The sequence below is a fragment of the Mustela putorius genome, unplaced genomic scaffold, assembly GCF_011764305.1.
Source record: "Mustela putorius furo isolate JIRA1106 unplaced genomic scaffold, ASM1176430v1.1 tig00000695_pilon_pilon_pilon, whole genome shotgun sequence".
In the NCBI taxonomy this organism is placed as follows: Eukaryota; Metazoa; Chordata; class Mammalia; order Carnivora; family Mustelidae; genus Mustela; species Mustela putorius.
Window position 1 is genome coordinate 4,830,528 of NW_025421447.1, and position 19,197 is coordinate 4,849,724.

Here is a 19,197-nt window from a genome sequence, read left to right on the forward strand (position 1 = left end):
ATGGACCGACCACTCACCATCTCTGGTCCACGGCTCCACCAGGAGGTTTTCTGGGCCTGACTTCTCTTCTTTCCCTTTGACATCGCAGGCCTGAAGGATCAGCTGAAGAGGTTTACCTGGTCAAAGTGAAGAGAGAATGAGAGCCTTAAGGTGGCGCAGCGTGAAAAATAAAACTATCAGGCACGTCCATGGGACTGGAGAACAGGTGGGCAGCGCGGCCGAAGGGAAACGCACCAGCTTCCAGCTGAAACAGAGAAGCAGACACCATCCTTCTCTGCTCTCCTGATGAGACCAAGCAGTTTTATGTCCCTACGTGAGTCCAAGCGGAGGACTCCAGACTAACCACTCCTCAGAAACAAAACACACTATAAGACAGACTGATACCACACATTCAACATGTCTGGGAGAGGGAGCCCCGAAACCCTGTTCTGGAGCCAATAGCTAATTTTATTACAGCTGCGTTTTTGGTTTTTTTGTTGTTGTTGTTGTTGTTGTTTTTTTTACAATTGCATTCAAATATATGTAGTATCTTAGGTCTTAGGTCTTGTTTCTTTAATATACCTGCAGATAAATTTTGAAAGTTTCAAGATTTTTAGAAAGTACCATTTGCTACAACGACTTGAAAGCTTTTCCTTCTTCCTTCATGTTACTGATACTATAATGAATACCCATTAACCTATAACCCAATCCACAACACTGCCTGTACAAACATTCCGTCCCGGTCCCTCCCCTCTCCAGTATTCCTGCCCAAACAGCTGCTCATCTGAACTGATAACTTTCCTGGAGGGTATCTTCCAAACACCACAGATCCCTCCCATCCAGCTGTGCCTGTTATGAGCTCCCTACCCCACCAAAAAGTGACATTTTCAAATTTAGGGGGCAAACTAGATTTATAAGACGTCAATTACCTGACCTTAAATACTAAACATAAAATGAATCATTAAGTTGTATTAGGCAAAGGTACCAATATCGTGGCAGAAATAGCACAGTCTGCCCCTATGAGCAGGGGGGCAGAAGGAGACAGGACCCAGTACTGTCCTCTGGACAGACACGTCGGCGCAAGAGGCCGGGATGGCACGAGAGTTGTTGCTCACATACCAGCTGACGAGGGTTGGGGGCCCATCCTGAGTCAGCAGGAAAGTGCAAAGGGGACGGTGGCCGGGCCCAGGCAGGAAAGCGGGGTTGGGCACACAGCCCGCACAGGGAGCAGTCTCACACCAGGATCTTAGTGCCGTGTCTGGGTCAGGTCCCCCCCACCCCAACCAGAAAGGAGGGACTCCAACTTCCCAGCCTCCTGCTGTGCAGAGACGCACCTGCACCTCATTGAGGATGGCTGGTGACCGGCTGACCACAGAGCCCACGTGGTCTGCCCAGCAAATCCTGGAAGTACAGCCTAGGGGACACTCAGGCCCTCTTCTGATAATGCCGTCAAGGAGCCCACAGCCCCCTTCTCCCTGCTGGCCCCTGGAGGAGAGGATATGTTCGGCCCGGAATCACGGGGTTGGTGCGAACCGCCCGAGGAGGTGAGAAGATGCCAGGTTTGCGACGGTGTCAGCGCCTGTCTGTCGCGCCCGCTCATTTACCGTATTTAAGCAGCAGGCTCTGCCTGACAGACGCCATGGAGGCGATGAGGGACGAGGCATCGTACTGCGTGTCCAGGTGCTCGCTGATGGTGCACAAAGAGCTCAGCACTTTGGCAACACTTCCTCTTGCCAGTGCAAAGGCCAGAAGGGTTAGCTCCACCTCAGGAGTCGAGCAGCAGCTGGAAACAAAGAGGAAGAACGTCTCACTTCTTAAAGACGTGAGGAAATCCAGGCAGCCCCACGCCCACGTAACTGACCACCATTAGTGAGATCCACCTATCCGATGCTTTCTCTACCTGGGTCACAAATACTCGCTCAAAATCCTCAAGATAACCTACAGGAAAACGAAATCAACCCAGAGGACGAGGACATTAAATCCTCCCCTCTGCGCCATTATTAACCTATAACTAGTAAACAATGCTAATAGCATCAGTTTCAACCAGCCTAGCTTTATAAAGCAAACACAGATGCCACAAGTGAAGGAGCCACTATGGTAAGGCCCTGCTGCTAACAATGCCAGGGGGCCAGGGGCTCGAGGGCTCACTCCCCCAGGCAGGAGCAACCTGTGCCAGACAGACTCTACTCTTCTGCCGCTCATTAAACACATCGCACTGAAACTCCTGACACTGTCCTGGGGTCTCGGGACCGGGCCTGTGCCCCGACACGGGGCGCGGTGGACACAGAACAGAGCTGTCGCCACAGCAAGCAGCACATCTGGCAAGCCGGACTAAGGAGCCTCACCAAGGCCCACAGACCACGGCTTGTCCCTATGCAGAGAGGCACACGGGTGCCCGGAGAGGCCACGGGCTGGGGCTCCCAGGAAGCCGACAGCTTCTGCACTGGGGTCTCTGAGACACCTGTTCCAGCTGCATCAGAGGACCCCCCCCACTTGCCCCCTAAGGTCAGGTGGTGTGGCTACATAATGGAGCTCAGAGGGCTGAACCATGGTTTCACCTTCTCTTCAGTCACTAAACATGAGCCATGTTTAGTGCTGATCTGTAGAAGATTTAGAAAAATGTTTTTAAAGACTTAACAAGCATATAGACCCTCTACCCCCTACAAGCCCCATCTCATCAACCTTGACTTTACCTAGTTATCCGTATGAGGAAGCTGTCCACTTCTTCTAGAACGTTGGGAGACAGGAAAGTAGAGAAATCTGTAGATCCTGGTGAGAGGGAGAGCGGAGGCATGTGCTGCAGTGCCTTCCTGCAAGTGTGAGACAGAAAGTCAGAACCGACCAGGCAAAACCCTGACTTAATACTGCTCGATGAACACCAAACCATCAGACACCTGCTGGGATCAGTCCCTCATGAATACAGTGTCCCCGCAGAGAGCCTGGGACATGATGTCAAACCAGGCCCTCCTCCAGGAGTCACAGTGCCAAGTCAGTCCATGGAGTTTCCTTCTTTTTCATTTACTCTCTCTTTTAAGAGTCCACCTCCCTCCACAGAGACTTAGTCCAGCCTTCGGGATCTCGTCATCATTTCATGCAGGGTGGGCAGAAGACACACATCCCTGACAGAAAGAAACCCCAGAGTTCCTAGAAAACGTGACCCTAGAGGCAGAGCAGTGTTTGGCCCAGTAAGAAGCTCATGTCCATGTCCCCTCTTAAGATCCATGGCACCTCAAGACAGGCCATCGGTTCTCTTCCCTCCTGAACAGGAGCACCAGTCAGGACTTCTGCCCCTCCCTGCGTTTCCTGCCTCTCTACCTTAATGTCTGCTTCAGGGCTTCTCTTCTCTCACCTGCTCTTACGCTGATCTCTCCGAATCCCCTGAAAGTTCTCCTGAGTGAGCACACCACAAACAACACGAAGGCATGCAAAAGGAAGTCAAGGCACTACAGCTGGCAGTCCGCTCCAGGTACCAGTCACGAGAACCCCTCAACGGTACTCCTCTCACCCCGACACGGACACGGCGTGGCAAGGCTGACGTGGTGTCACCCTCTCCCTCTCACGCGCCTCCCCACTCTGCCAGGACCCGCGCAGCCGCACGGAAAGGCAGCTGCTCCGGGAGGCCCAACGCACGTGAGCACACAGCAATTTACCAGACTTATTTCTACTGATACAACACTTTTGTTTCATAATATTCTTTTTATTTTTCCTCATTGATTTTCTTCAAAAAAACTTACAGTAGTTTTAGATCCCTGATATTTAAATATTAGAAGTGAAGACATAACTGCAGATTAGTAATTATAACCGTTTAGAAATATAAACTTTAAACATATCCATTGCTCAACAAACTTGGCCTATCTTTACAAAATTAAGGTAGAAAGCTCTTCTTCCGTCCCTTCCTGAGAATTCAGTCCGTAAAGGAGGGCTGTACAAGGCAGGCGCTCATGTGTGTCTGAGGGGAGGGCACCGAGGGGCATGAGAAAGGCATGGGAACAAAGGGACAGCCTGGCAGGGAAGGTGAGCACTGAGCAAGGCACCTGGCACTCAGTAAGGGGACCCAACAAGCAGGGCACATGCCCAAGGACAGCCACAGTGACTGCGGGAGCCGGGGTGGAGGGTGTCAGGCAAGGGAAGGGGAGACGGAGGCGGTGGCGTGGGTAAGGAGGGAGGACGGGCGGCGGTTTTGTCATTATCCGAGAAGGGAGGCTCAAACACAAAGAGAGGAAACTGAGAATGAGTACTGCCACTGTCTGCCGACACGGTCCAATGCTGTCGTGCAGGATTGGAGGTGGGAGGGTCAGGCCAAAGCCTAGAAGTCTCAGCACCACAGACACAGAAATGACCACGGGTGTGAATGTGGGTCACGTACACACACACGTGCATACTACTTATAGACAAAGGTGCCCTTTCCCGTGGGGTCTACTCAGGAGGCCTGAGAGGAGCCAGGGGCCCGTGTGTTTCCTGTCGAGCTCCCATTCCCTGCCCAATGGGGCGGCGGCTCCCTGAGACAGCAGGGGATCCAGGACTGGGGCAGGGAGCATTCGAGGTGGCCCACAGTATCTTGTTGTTCTCGAAGAAAGTGAGGAAGTGTACCACATTGCCAAGGACATGTCAAAAGGACACAGAGCCAGACCAAAGGGGTTCCTACTGGCCAAATCCGAGCCAACTACACATCAACACTGTGACGTTACAAGCCCGTGACTAACGCGGCATCCTGAGTCCACACCAATACAAAGTCTGAGAATGCAGAGGGCGCTTACAGTCTCGAAGCACCTCCTCACAAGACACTTACTAATCACCACAACAAAAAAACCCACTACGGTGGAAACTCTGGCAGACGCCCCTTGCTTCAAGGGATCAAAGCTGACACGAGCCGCACTAGTAAGAGGACAGGCTAACGTCTTGCGCCCCCGATGGGGTGCAGGAGAACAGACCATCGCTTCCGTGATACTCCTGCCAAAGACACAAACCTACACCGAATCATCAGGCAACATCAGATGAACCGAAACCGAACGATATTCCTGAAGATAACTAACCCTGTAACTTTCAGATGTCAAACTGTCAAAGTCCTGACGGTCAAGAAAGACAGAGGAACTGGTCTATACTGAAGGAGACTAAGCAGACGGGGCAAACGCCAAGCACGGCCTGGGTCCTTCAGCTACAGGGACAGCTTACAGGACCCAAACGGAACCCAAGGAGCAGAAGGCGGCACTGCGCATCACTGAAAACTTCCTGACCCTGCTGGCTGCGGCGAACTTCTTGCGGACAGGAAATAGACCTTGAGTCTCTGGGACAACAGGGCACCAGGTGTGCAGAATACCGTCAACAGGCTCGGAAGGAAATGAGAGTTGTTTGCGTCATACTTGTGGTATTTCTCTAAGTTTCTCGTTGATTTTTGAAAAAAGTTTTTAAGCAGGAAGCAAGACAGAGTAAGGACTAACATGACCTCCCACGTAGTACTGCCCGCAGAGCTTCTGGCTGAAAGCCTCACTCTCGAAGTCGTCCAGAGGACCACTATGGTAATCGCTCTCTCGGTGACCGAACTTTAACACGGTACGGGTACTTCCTCGCTTTGAAAGTTGTACATCACTGCTTCCTGCCGTGTTTGTTCCAACTGGGTCTTTCTGCCGTCAGGCTTCTTATTTTTAAATTTTTAATTTTTTTAATAATTTAAATTTTAATTTAATTTTAATTTTTTAATGTTATTTTTAAATTTTAATTTACTTTTGCTTTTTTAATTTTTATTTTTGAAGGTGATCTACATTTACAAATGAATTTTCTGAGTATCTTAGAGAAGGTTTCCTTGAGTTTCTGGAGTTCCAGGGCCAGGGTTCACGCTGGCACATCCCCGCCCAGCCCAGCGGTGTGCTGCCAGGAGTGTCACAGCCCTCGTCTGCAACACAGGGCTAAGTCTTACATGTCTGCTTCACAACAGGGGGGAGGTAAGTAATGCCCAGCTTCTGAAGGGGTTGTTCCTGCTCCAAAGTGCTCCCTGAACGTAAGCAACTGTGCCCCCGCGGGGAGGGGGGGAGCAGAACAACACGCATGACCCCCTCCCCAGGCTAGAGGCAAAAGCACAGATAGGAAACACCAGGGCACCCGGGGCTCTGCAGGGGGAGGGAACAGTGAGGGGACCTGGACGGGTGGGAAAGCAGAGAGAGTGACTTACTGCGTGTTGTGCAGCACCGTCTGGACAAAGGCAGGGTTTGTCTCCATGGACGCCGTCACCAGAGAGGTCAGCAGAGACCAGTACCAGATTGCAGAAGCATCTGACACCGAGACCCCAGACTTCTTAACTCTCTGAAAGCCAACAGCCCTCAGACCATGAATTCTAGTGTCACATCCATCGCTAAGACAACGTTTTATGTTAATCTGGACATCTGTCAAGCGCAAACAACAAATTCAGTATTGGATTAACGTCTTCAGTTCTGCAAATGCTAGGCTCCCAACTAAAAGCAAAATAGTAATTCACATTTTGAAAAGAAAATTTTGAGATATACTCTGATGCCAGAAATAAATAACGTGTACAATGCAGCTAGCATACAATAGACTTGTCAGAAAAGCATCGACGAAATGAAGGTAAACTTAGGGGTGACTTAACCCTGTCCACCACAAAGTTTCATAGGAATTTATGCATCCTGAGAATTAAACACAAAGATCATTTTTTAAATTCTGATTCAATACATGGTAAGAAAATTTCTAGAATTTGTGCTAAGGTTCTGAAATTTCGATTTAAAAAGTCGCTATCACACAGCTGTGGTGAGAATTTACTTTTAATAATCAAGTCCAAAGAGATGACAACACAGGCATGACTCACTTGTGAGAGCTGTCACAATGTCTTATTTGGGTTGGAGAGGAGAAGGTGACAAGCTAAAAAGGACACAACTGAGAGAAAGGAGCGTCACAGTGTGCGACAGAAAGCATCTACTCCAAAAGCTGAACCACTGTTTTGCCTAGGGACGAGACACAAAGACTCTACTTCCCCAGGCCTCAGTTCCTCTGAGCAAAGTAAGAATACTTCCTTTGGCCCAGGAAAGCATTAGGAGAAATGAGACAAAACATGAAGCATCCCGGCTCCCTGAATGAAAAAAGCCTGGAAGGAAATCACAGAATTGTGATTATTTCCAAAATGCCAGGTGTGAAGTAAGGTTATAATAGTACAAAAATGGAAACAAGCTAAATGTCCAGGAATAAAGGGCTGGTTAAAGTTGAGGCAAGTTCTTACATCGCTAAACAACGGTGTGTAACAACACACGGTGTGACAACGTGCTAAAAAATTTACAAAATAGCATGGAAAGAATTTCACCATTTTGTAAATACGTATACAAATAAATTACATTTTGTGAATACGTATGCACAACCCTACATTTGAAGATGTGTGTGTGTGTGCGCATGCACGCATGTGTACCCACACACACCCTAACAAGTAAAGATCTGGAAGGACCACACTAACATTCACAGTGACAATCCCTGGGTAGTGGGAATTTGAATAGTTTCTGTTTATCTATATTTTTCTAATTTTCCAGTAAGGAAACAAGAATCGAGTATTTTTAATTTAGAAGGGTTTCCATAACTTTCTACAACAGCGCACAGATGACATAATGGCTACTCCATGTGCACGACAAGAAGCAAATCCAAGCTCCAAACGAAACCTGAGAGTCTCCCCACTGCAGAGGTCTTCCCGTTGACAAGGGCCCCTTCCTTGCCCCCCAACCCCCCGATCAGCAGGCAGGCTGCCTCGTGGTAGACTCACAGAGCTGACTGATGTTGGCGTTCTCCAGCAGTGTCACGTAGCCGGTGACATTGCTGGGAATGTGCACGTCGCGAACGTCCTGCAGATCACTGGCACTCCTCCCCACGGCTACTGTCACCTGCTGCGGCATGTAGCTCTGGTCAGTGGCAGCCACCGCTATGGACAAGTGTCGAAGCACAACGTCTGGCTTCATTTTTAAGCTGGAAAACACAGGGAGCACAAACGACAAGTGTTTATACAGATCGAAACTGCCAGCATCCACGAGTCCCATCTCCAAGGTCTTGTATTTGATATCGTCAAAGACCACCTCTCCTAAAAACAGCCAACTAGAAAAGTCCTTCCAACCTTTCTGTCTCTTGAATTTCTTCCAGTTCAAGGTTAATCTTATATTTCCTTTTAAGCTATCAGTAGGCAGGAAAGCATACTAGGAACACCCTAAAAAAATCGCTGTACCTCCAAGAAGCAAATCCTAAACCTCATCCAAAGAACTCAATATACTGAGTTTCTATAAATTAGATGGCAAAAGGTCACAGATACTCTCCATGAGAGAACGAGACAATTATTTCTATCTCTACGAACTGAAATTAGCCCGTCCTCTCAAGAGGCCGGAGAAACTATAGAAGGCAGCTTCAGAACTTCCAGAATCACCAGGTCACCGCCCACGGGCTCCACCCCAGGGTTCCTGCTCATCCATCCCCTTCCCTCCTCCTCTGCCAAACTGGTCAAGACAGAAGCAGACAGATTTTCTTCATGCACAGAAAGGAGCTTAAGAAGTAAAATCACTTCTGGGGTACCTGGGTGGCTCAGTGGGTTAAGCCTCTGGTCGTGATCAGGTATTGATCTCAGGGTCCTGGGATTGAGCCCCACAGCGGGCTCTCTGCTCAGCAGGGAGCCTGCTTCCCTTCCTCTCTCTGCCTGCCTCTCTGCTACTTGTGATCTCTCTCCCTCTGTCAAATAAATGAATAAAATCTTAAAAAGAAAAAAGAAGTAAAATCACATCCGACACAAGAAAAGTACTTGCCCACTGTGGTAATTAATCTTCCTGGGAAATTAGTGAAAAAAATCTGAGATCAGTATGATGAGATATCAGTCAAATACTATTTTTTAGGGCAAAAATGAACTATTGGGATTTCATCAAGATCAAAAGCTTTTGCACAGCAAAGGAAACAGTTAACAAAACCAAAAGACAACTGACAGAATGGGAGAAGATATTTGCAAACGACATATCAGATAAAGGGCTAGTGTCCAAAATCCATAAAGAACTTAGCAAACTCAACGCCCGAAGAACAAATAATCCAATGAAGAAATGGGCAGAAGACATGAACAGATACTTCTGCAAAGAAGACATCCAGATGGCCAACAGACACATGAAAAAGTGCTCCACATCACTCAGCATCAGGGAAATACAAATCAAAACCTCAATGAGCTATCACCTCATACCAGTCAGAATGGCTAAAATTAACAAGTCAGGAAATGACAGATGCTGGCGAGGATGTGGAGAAAGGGGAACCCTCCTACACTGTTGGTGGGAATGCAAGCTGGTGCAACCACTCTGGAAAACAGCATGGAGGTTCCTCAAAATGTTGAAAATAGAACTGCCCTATGACCCAGCAATTGCACTACTGGGTATTTACCCTAAAGATACAAACACAGTGATCCGAAGGGACACGTGCACCCGACTTTATAGCAGCAATGTCCACAATAGCCAAATTATGGAAAGAACCTAGCTGTCCATCAACAGATGAATGGATTAAGAAGATGTGGTATATATACACAATGGAATACTATGCAGCCATCAAAAGAAATGAAATTTCTTTTTCGACAACGTGGATGGAACTAGAGGGTATCATGCTTAGCGAAGAAATAAGTCAATGGGAGAAAGACAACTATCATATGATCTCCCTGATATGAAGAATTGGAGATGCAACATGGGGGGTAAAGGGGGTAGGAGAGGAAGAAATGAAACAAGATGGGATTGGGAGGGAGACAAACCATAAGTAACTCTTAATCTCACAAAACAAACTGAGGGTTGCTGGGGGAAGGGGGCCGGGAGAGAGGGGTGGGGTTATGGACACTGGGAAGGGTATGTGCCATGGTGAGTACTGTGAAGTGTGTAAACCTGGCGATTCACAGACCTGTACCCCTGGGGATAAAAATACATTATATGTTTATTTAAAAAATAAATAAATAAATAAAAATTTTTTAAAAAATACTATTTCTCCCTTAAAATGCCAAGTAAAAAAATTATCCATGTTTATGAATACACGAACCAGGTAGCATGATTTTATGCAATTCCTTTTGCCTTTTTTTTTTTTTTTAAGATTTTATTTACAGAGATCACAAGTAGGCAGAGAGGCAGACAAAGAGAGAGGAGGAAGCAGGCTCCCTGCTGAGCAGAGAGCCTGATGTGGGCCTCGATCCCAGGGCCCTGAGATCACCACCCGAGCTGAAGGTAGAGGCCTAACCCACTGAGCCGCCCAGACGCCCCCTTTTTGCTTGATTCTTAAAGCATCTCCACAGACAGTCATTTACAATACAGAAACAACCAGGCAGTTAAGTAGAAAATACTCTAAAATTCACAGAGTGATCTGTGAGCATGCTGTCGGGGTAAGAGAGGGCAAGCAGGAGCCACTCGCACTCTGCACAACTCCTGTGCTAGCACCCACCGGATCCAGTGCGAGCGGGCACTGCCATCCGACTGCCAGTACGATGACGTTTCTCCATTTGTCATCTTGTCGATGTCAGCAGGGTTTGACGAGGTTTCTATGTAAGCGTAACACTTCGCTACTGACTTGAGTTTATCCATCTCCGGGCTTCCGGTTAGATCTCCAGGACTCTCTGCAGGGAAACCAGATGCTATCACGTGACATCTCTTTCACAAAGGCGAAAAAAAAGGTCATTTAAAATATCTAACATAAATACCCTTGATAGTTTGGCCCTGGAAAAATAAATATTCCTTAAAATCTCCTTCCAAAGAAACTTTATAAGGCAGAAGTGTCCGAGGGTTGCTCTATGGGAAAATACTTAAATCACTGATATATTTGCAAGCCACACTAAGAGAAGAAAATGGTTTCTTACAGTTTGAATGGGCATTTCTTTAAATATGTGGGAGACTTAGTAGGCCACTTGTGTTCTGGAGAGCGGCCCGGTCCTACCTTCATCTACTTTCTGCCAGGTTGCAAGCCTTCTCGCTGGTTTGTAGGTTATAAGACACATACACACGCTCGTGACAGGTGCTGCGTACTGTGAGCCGGGCACGTCTCTAGACGTCTTCGATGTACTAATTCAGTCCAGAGATGAGGAAACCAAGGCACAGAGAGTTATTAAGTGCCCAAGCTCAGAGTTAGCAAAGAATGCAGTCTGTCATCACACATTAGAAAACAAATTTCTGTTCCCTAGAACACCATTAGACTTTTGACTGTGCTTTGAGTTTCTGTTCTACAGAACTTTCATAAAATCTAACTTCTTCATATCCAATGGTTTCTGAGTCCCACATCCTGCTTGGCGAGTTCCCTGTGCCAGGAGCTGGGCAGGGTGTGGTTACTCTCTTCCACACTTCAAGTCTCTTTACAGTGGGACTTTCCAAACCACCTGAAATTTGTTTCCATGAATGGAATGGGTTAATAAGAGTCTGGTTTTATTTTTCTCTCCAAATGGCTGGCCAGTTGCCCTGACCCCACTTGTTGACTAATTCGCCTTTCCACCATTTGTTACGCCGACTCTCTCTGGTACTCTACTCCCACACACACGTGGGTCTGTTTCCGGACTCAACTATATTCCACGGACTTCTGAGTGAGTCCACACTGCGTGTAGTGGCTTTCCTCAGTGACTCAACGACTCACAGAGTACCTACTATGTGGCCCAGCTCCAAGTGCTAAGGATAATGACATGAACAAGGTAGACACATAGAGAAATCATAATTTTACAACTTCAAGTAGTGCCATTTAGACCATTAAACCTACAAAGGTGATGGTGACCACAGTGGGGAATGGGGGCGTTAATTAGGTGGGTACTGAGGGAAGGCCTCCCTAAGTCACACCTGAGAGAATGAAGAGAAGCCAGTTGTGGGAAGGAAGGAAGGAACTGGAAGGAGAGAAGGAAGGCGGGAAGGAAGGAGGGAGGAGGAAGGGAGGGAGGACAGGCAGGCAGGCTAGTTTCCAGAGCCAAAGGCAGGAAGAGTGCTAGCCCCTACAACTCACAGACCGTGTTCAGGAGCCCCCAGCGCACGCATGCACGCACCCTTCTCCCTCTGGAGCAGCTGGTCCAAGGACTCCTTGAGAACAGAGGCCCTCATGGCACACACGTTGGCGCAGTGGTCCAGCATGGGGCAGGGCACGGCTGTGCCGGAGAGCCGGTTGCGGTGCAGGAAGCGCAGGATCAGGGACGCGTGCACACCCAGCCCCTCCTTGGACTCTGAGAAGATGTCGATGAAACCTGGGAAGACAAAACCCATGTCTGGTGTTTACAGGAACCCACCACAGCAGTGTTCCACACTCCCGTCCTGGTGGCCTCTCTGAATTGGCTGAATTAAAAGCAGCCATTAAGAATCTTCACTGATATTCTCAGCTTTAATCATTTAAAAATCTAAACAAGTTTTAAGAAATGAACCCGTGGCTGGTGTGTCTGGGTGGCTCAGTCACTTAAGTGGCTGACTCCTGAGGATCTCAGCTCAGGTCTTGACCTCGGGGTCATGAGTTCAAGTCCCACACTGGGCTCCATGTTGGGCACGGAGCCTATATGTAAGGAAAAAAAAGAAAAAAAGACAAAAAAAGAAATGAGCCAGTGGTAACCCCAATTTAAGCATTTATTTTGGGGTACCTGGCTGGCTCGTTTGGTGGACCATGAGCCCCTTGATCCAAGGACTGTGAGTCCAAGCCCCACGGTGGGTTGTTGAGATTACTTCAAAATAAAATTTGACAGAGATCACAAGTAGGAAGAGAGGCAGGCAGAGAGAAAAGAGGAAGCTGGCTCCCCGCCTAGCAGAGAGCCCGATCAGGGCCTGACCCCAGGACCCTGAGACCATGACCTGAGCCGAAGGCAGCAGGTTTAATGCAATGAGCCCCCCAGGCACCCCTCAAAATAAAATCTTGAAAAAAAAAATTTAGTTTAGTTTAGTGGAATTTTAGAAAACTTACACTACATTTGCTTCAATCCAAGCTTTAAACGTGTAAGCACTGAGACACCAACTAGGTGGACTAGCAATCAAGTTTATCCCATTAGGAAGTCAACGTGTCACTGCTTTTAACTAAGCTACAGGAGACATGATAATGATGACGCAGCCACCGCCCTGACCATACTTCCCGGGGGGCATCTCACAAGGCACAAGGCTCTGCCCCCAGGGCTCCTCCGGTGCCCCCACGTCCTCTCCACGGCAGCTCCCTGGGGTCTGCCTGCTCTGTCCAGCCCTCGGCCACTGCCCAGACCCTGGGCTCAACACTTCCTGCCCGTGCTGACCCACCCAAAGTTCAAGACGAGCTCTCCCAGCTGCCCTTGGTCTGGCATTAACCCACCTAACCCTACGAAAACACCAAACACACCAAGTCTCTCTGTTTAAACTCCCCTCGTGGTCTGCACCTGCGGCGTAAGTGCACTGGGATGAACTTCCACAGAGCCGACACCCATCAAAGCAGCACCCGGAGGAATTACACATGAAACAAACAGGTTGTACTTGAGAAGGAGACTTCACATTGATTTTCAAGACAGAACAGGAGGCTGAGGAGAAGCCGTGTGCCAGAAGCACCCCCAGCACAGCCTGGAGACACCGGGTCCAAGTCCCCGTGACTCAGAAGCCGTGGCACCCCTCAGCCTCCTCACACAGCTCTCCTCCCACTGGCAGACCCCACAGCAGCACCACTGTCATGTGAAGGCATGGCTGATGGCACCCCGTGTGCTCGGGACGCCCATGAGAATACAGACTCTGCCCGTGGGAGGTCACACAAGTCCAGCAAGCACTGAACGCCAGCACAGTGGAGTGACAAAAGGACAAGTCCCAATCTCAGTTAGAAAGAGGGATAAGGAAACCAGTCCCTAGGGACAGGCTAGCCCAGCTTACCATGATAGAACAATTTCTTTAAACTCGTGGTCCATCATAACCTACAACACACGTTCCTGCAACCAAGGTGCCCGTAAGCCAGCCTGAAAGGGGAGAGGAGCAGCGAAGCGGCTTTTCCTGGAGCTCAGACACACTTGTAGACTTGGGGGAAGTCTTTTCTGTTTGTTTTCTAACGAGTCACAGCGGACAAGAAAGGAGGATGATCTAACTTGGATTCTGTCTTCTGAGTCCCAGAAGACACTAGACAAAAACACAAGCTCTTCATAGATATAATGTAGACGTATTGCTTAATTTGTACACTACTTGTATCATCACTTAGATTTCAGAGTGACAGCTGACTGATGAAACAGACAAACAAAAAAACCCACTGGGTGCCTACCATATATCAAAGACGTGTAACATGTGAGGACATGGCAGAAAGACAAGGCCGCTGTCCTCACGGAGCACACAGACATTTACAGACAAGTGGGTCATTAATTAATTACAGTGATGCATGAGGCAAAAGACAAATTCAGGATGCACAGAGAACTGGGGCCAGGGACAGTCTCTTGAGGGAGTGAAACAGAGAGACCCTCTCACGACAGAAGTTCATGAAAATGGCAGAGCTGCCCAAGCATCAAGGTACTGGGGATGCAAGGAGACGATGACGCAGGAGTGAGTCGGTTTACGTGCCTCTGGGGACAGCGGGAGAAGCCCACGCACCGCACGGGGCCCTCGCCCTGCACAGTTATAGCCGGAGGACGGCAGAGCTCACGGGCCACGCGAGCGCGCTCCGGCCTTACCTGGGACAAGGGAGCAGGCCTGCAGCTGCCGGATGGTGTGGCTCAGCTCGCCCTGGAGGTTAGCGCCGCTGGAATGCTTGAGGGCCTCCAGCATGCTCTCGGCGTCCACAGTGCCATCGCCCTCTGCGTCGAACTGGGCAAAGGCCTGCAACGTAAGAGATGAGCCGTGATCGCGGCTGCTCCCAAACCGCGCCTGGTGGGAGCAGGGCATGGGGTCCGTTCCCAGCATCTGGAGAACAGATTCAGGACAGTGACTCGCTGCGCTCGCAGAAGCCAAACACAAGCACACAACTGCTACTCCACACACACAATTTTTTCACCTCGCCTCTCTCACAGGAGGTCAGTCTCCTTCCCCCAATAACTTGGGAAAGCCAGCAGCATGGCGTCTTCCAGCAGGTGACAGAGTGGACAGAGCGCTTGCACCAGGGACCCGGCTGGGGGTAGCAGCTCGGGGTGAGTGGGGCTTTTCCTTCCAAACACTCCTCAGACACGGACCTAACAGGAAATTTGCCTCCAGCCCAACTGTGTCTGCCCTCCGGGCGCAGTCGAGCTTGCTCCCTCCGGCACGGGGCTGCCTGGGGAACCGGGTACAGAGTGGGATTCGGTCTGAACCGCGGTCTGTCACTAAGCAGCTGTGTGACCATCCACACATCCCTCTACCTCCAGAAGCCCGAGCGCCTTGATCGGAAAGATGGAGCACAGGGCTCCAAACTCACAGCCGCCGTCTGGACCAAGTGGCATCAGAACAGCAGCCAATACGCAGGAAGCGCATCAGAATGCTCTCAAACGTGTGCCGGCCGCCTCCCCTGCGCCCCAGGCCGGCCCCCTCACGTTCTACAGGACTCTCCTCACCAGGGGGACACCTGCCGCATCACCCAGATCCCAGTACCTCCGGCAGCAGCGGTTTGTGTCTTCCTGCTGACCTGCTCGCTCACAGACACCCCTCAGCAGGGAGCACTTTGGCAGTCTCCAACCCTCTTCTCGAAGTAATCCTCCCTCTCCCCCAGAATGCCTGCCCTTTCCCGATTTCCCTCATTTGTGGAGCATGGAGATGTCCCACTAAGGCTTCAGGACTGACACGAGCACCCCGATTTCCAGCACAGACCTCCAAACACAGTGCTCGTTAGGGACACGGCAAACCCCTATGCTCAGGTCCATGAGCCAGGGCTGGATGTGCAGGTGGCCAGACAGAGCTTCGGGCAACATGTGAGGGAAGGACACAGCATTCCCCTGGCACTTCCTCAACCCAACAGGATTATCCAAAACCATGACAGGACCAAAGGCTACACTACTCAAAGAATAACGTTCAAAAGGAGGGAAACTATCACCCTGTTCTTCTCTGATTAGGCCCAGTCAGGAAGCTGGGCTGGGTCTGACTCCACACCCAAAGGAAATGACATGGAAGGGGTCAGCAGACACAGACCATGGCAGAGAGAAGACACGGCCTGTGAGGACGGGCACCAGAGCACAGGCCTGCAGGGTGAGGAACAGATGCCTGGGATGGGCTGTCCCGAGAAGGGTCAGCGAAAATGAAGGTCATGAGACAGAAATTAGAGTGAAAAAATAAAAATTAATTAATTTCTTTTTAAAAAGATGTTAAGGGCATCTAGATGGCTCAGTCGGTTAGGTGTCTGCCTTTGGCTCAGGTCACGATCCCGGGGTCCGGGATTCTTGCCCTGCGTTGGGCTCCCTGCTTGGCAGGAGCCTGCTTCTCCCTCCGCCTGCTGCTCCCTCTGCTTGTGCTGTCTGTCTGCCTGTCTGTCTGTCTGTCTCTCTCCTTGACAAATATATAAATCAAATCCTGAAAAAGCACTAACAATAATTTGGAGGAGAAAGTGGTGGGGGGTAGATGAGATAAAATTGGCCTGGAATTGTACGCGCTGGAACTGAAATGTGAGAGATCATTCTAAGCTTACCTCAACTTTCTTATGTTTAAAATTTTCCATTAAACAAACAAACAAATGTAAGACATCCACAGACCCTCCCTCCACTCAATAGCCTGGGGGTTGATTCCTCAGAGAGAGTGGTACAGTCTCCAGACGAGGAAAAGCCTGCACTAGAGCCCACAGAGGTAGGGTTGGAAGACCTGCCCCTGCTCCAGGGCTCCCAGAATGCTAGCAGCCGGACAGAGATGCCAACCCTCCAGGCAAGAGACTGGCAGGTCTTCTCTGGGGCACCAGACAAGGCCCTGAGGACAGACCTGGAGACACTGTACCAGAGGTACAGTAGTATCAGAGGTACCAGAGGGCTCCCCACGGAAGGGCCCAACCTCTTCACCATACACCAAGGCTCAGTGTCACCAACCAGATGCAGGGAGCGCCCACTCTTTAGGTCCCCTTCCTGGACCACTGGACATTTGAGGAAAGGTCTAAGAGGAAACACAGAAACAGCAACTTAGAGAAAAGAAAGGAAAAGGAGAAGTAAATGTGAAAAAGATTATCGTTCATATCTTCAGAGAAATATTTTTAAAGCTATTTTTTTAAAGATTTTATTTATTTATTTGACAGAGAGAGATCACAAGCAGGCAGAAAGGCAGGCAGAGAGAGAGGGAGAAGCAAGCTCCCTGCTGAGCAGAGAGCCCGATACAGGGCTCGATTCCAGGACCCTGGGATCATGACCCAAGCCGAAGACAGTGGCTTTAAACCACCGAGCCACCCAGGCGCCCCTAAAAGCTATTTTTAATACCAACTTACTGACATATAATTCACATACCATAAAAATGACCCTTTTAAAGTGTACAACCTTGTGGGTTTGGGTATACTCAAAGTTGGGGAGCTGCCACCAACACCGCCTAATAAAAAGGGACCCTGCATTGTCATGAAAGACCAAGAGACTCCTACTGAAAACAGTCTATTCAGAACACTTTCGTAAGCTCCTGAAAGTTAAAATATCACAGAAAAATGAAAATCTCTCAGCGGATTTGGGAAGATAAATTGACTAGAGTGTCCAGAGAGTAGAGCACAAAGACAAAGTCATGGGAACCAGGCAAGGCAAGACGAAAACCACCAAGAGACCGATCCAGAAATCCAATATCCAAACACTGTGAGTGGTAGAGAAGGAAACACAGAAATGGGAGGGAGAGAAATAACCATTCTTAAGATCCAAGATAATTTCGTCCAGCTGAAGGACATGACTGTTGACACCGTAGAGGCTGAACACCCCCCCCCCCACCAGGGACTAAAGCACATTGTGATCAGATTTTGTAAGAGGGAGGGGAAAGAGAAGTTCCTGCTTCCACGGGGAAGACACAACGTCCATGTCAGAGGTCGGGAATCAGGGCCGATTCAGCAGTTATAAGGGAAGCTGGGACAGGAGCAGGGCCTTCAGCATCCTGGGGGGGACTCTCTCTCTCACCCAGAAGTTAACACACAGTCAAAACACCACCTACTGCGCAGTTGTGGAAAAGACATTCTCACCCAGCGAGGCTCTCAGAACAGGAGCCAGTTAACGCTCCCTCACTCGGAAAGCTCCTGGAGGCTGCGGCTGCGCAAACACAGAACGTGCCAAGAAAGGGGAAGACTGGGGTCCAACCGAGAGAGAGAATGAGGTCCCGGTTGCTGGAGATGCTGACAACCTGAAGAACACCAGGACCAGAACGAAGCTGGTTGGGGGCTCTTGAGATGAGCCTCTCGGAGCTGCCGTGGGCCTGAGCAGAGCCAGTGTGCTGCGAGAGAGGCAGGCTCGGGCCGGAAGCCGGCAGTCGCCATTAGTGACAGAAGATCGCGCACAAGAACAGCACCCGCTTAGTCGTCAACCTCAGAGAAAACACAACGCTGTACGAGACAGGGGCCACAGTCGTGGGGTGCTGCACAGCTCAGCCACATACAGACAGGCACGCCTGTTCTCCCCAACACACCAATATGAAAGGATCTGCCAGGGGAACGGGAGACGTGCGCACGCCGGCACGGACAGGAAGGCGAAGGTCAGCGAAGGCCTCCCCTTCCGTGGCAGGAAGGAGACGGATGAGGCGTGCGACTGAAAACTGACAGAGCCACGTACCCATGTCGCCCAGGGATGCGCAGGAAACCCGCTTCAGAGCCAGCTGTAGCAGCCAAGGGTGATGCATCCCTGCAGGCCACGGCTTTCGGCATGCGTCACACAGGCTCTGTGCCATATGAGCGATGAGGAAAATCAACAATTCTGAGGGCCCACTTCAAGCACAGGACAGACTGGATGAGTGGCTTCATGACATTTTTAAGTAGCGTAATATTTCCTCCTGTCTAAGGGAACATCTCACGCAGTGAATACATCAACCCTACAAGATTTCTGGGATGATGGGAAAATGTGAACGTGGCCTGGGGGCTAGAGGAGACCAAAGTGAACCCACACAGAAGGGTGAGGACCACAGACAGAACAGCAGGCTGCAGAGGGGAGCTATAGGATGGCCCCATGGTGGCTTACTGTTGTTGTTGTTTCTTGTTTTTGTTTTTAAGGATTTATATATTTATTTGACAGAGATCACAAGTAGGCAGAGAAGCAGGCAGAAAGAGAGGAGGAAACAGGCTCCCCTCCCCCCACCCCACCCCCCGAGCAGAGAGCCCAATGCGGGGCTCGATCCCAGGACCCTGAGATCATGACCCGAGCTGAAAGCAGAGCTAAACCCACTGAGCCACCCAGGTGCCCCTGCTGTTGTT

General features: G+C 49.8%; 1 protein-coding gene across 2 annotated transcripts in view; it reads right to left on the bottom strand.

Moving 5' to 3' along the window:
* ZZEF1 (zinc finger ZZ-type and EF-hand domain containing 1) overlaps positions 1-19,197 on the bottom strand; it is a 100,565-nt gene that overhangs the window by 69,547 nt on the left and 11,821 nt on the right. For both annotated transcript variants that reach the window (XM_013060284.2, XM_045083153.1), the window contains exons 2-9: positions 14,564-14,708; positions 11,969-12,163; positions 10,396-10,567; positions 7,730-7,929; positions 6,146-6,356; positions 2,673-2,789; positions 1,584-1,762; positions 18-116 (exon numbers count right to left, since the gene is read on the bottom strand). In XM_013060284.2, coding sequence (XP_012915738.2) covers positions 18-116; positions 1,584-1,762; positions 2,673-2,789; positions 6,146-6,356; positions 7,730-7,929; positions 10,396-10,567; positions 11,969-12,163; positions 14,564-14,708 — 1,318 coding nt within the window. The remainder of the gene's footprint in view (positions 1-17; positions 117-1,583; positions 1,763-2,672; positions 2,790-6,145; positions 6,357-7,729; positions 7,930-10,395; positions 10,568-11,968; positions 12,164-14,563; positions 14,709-19,197) is intronic.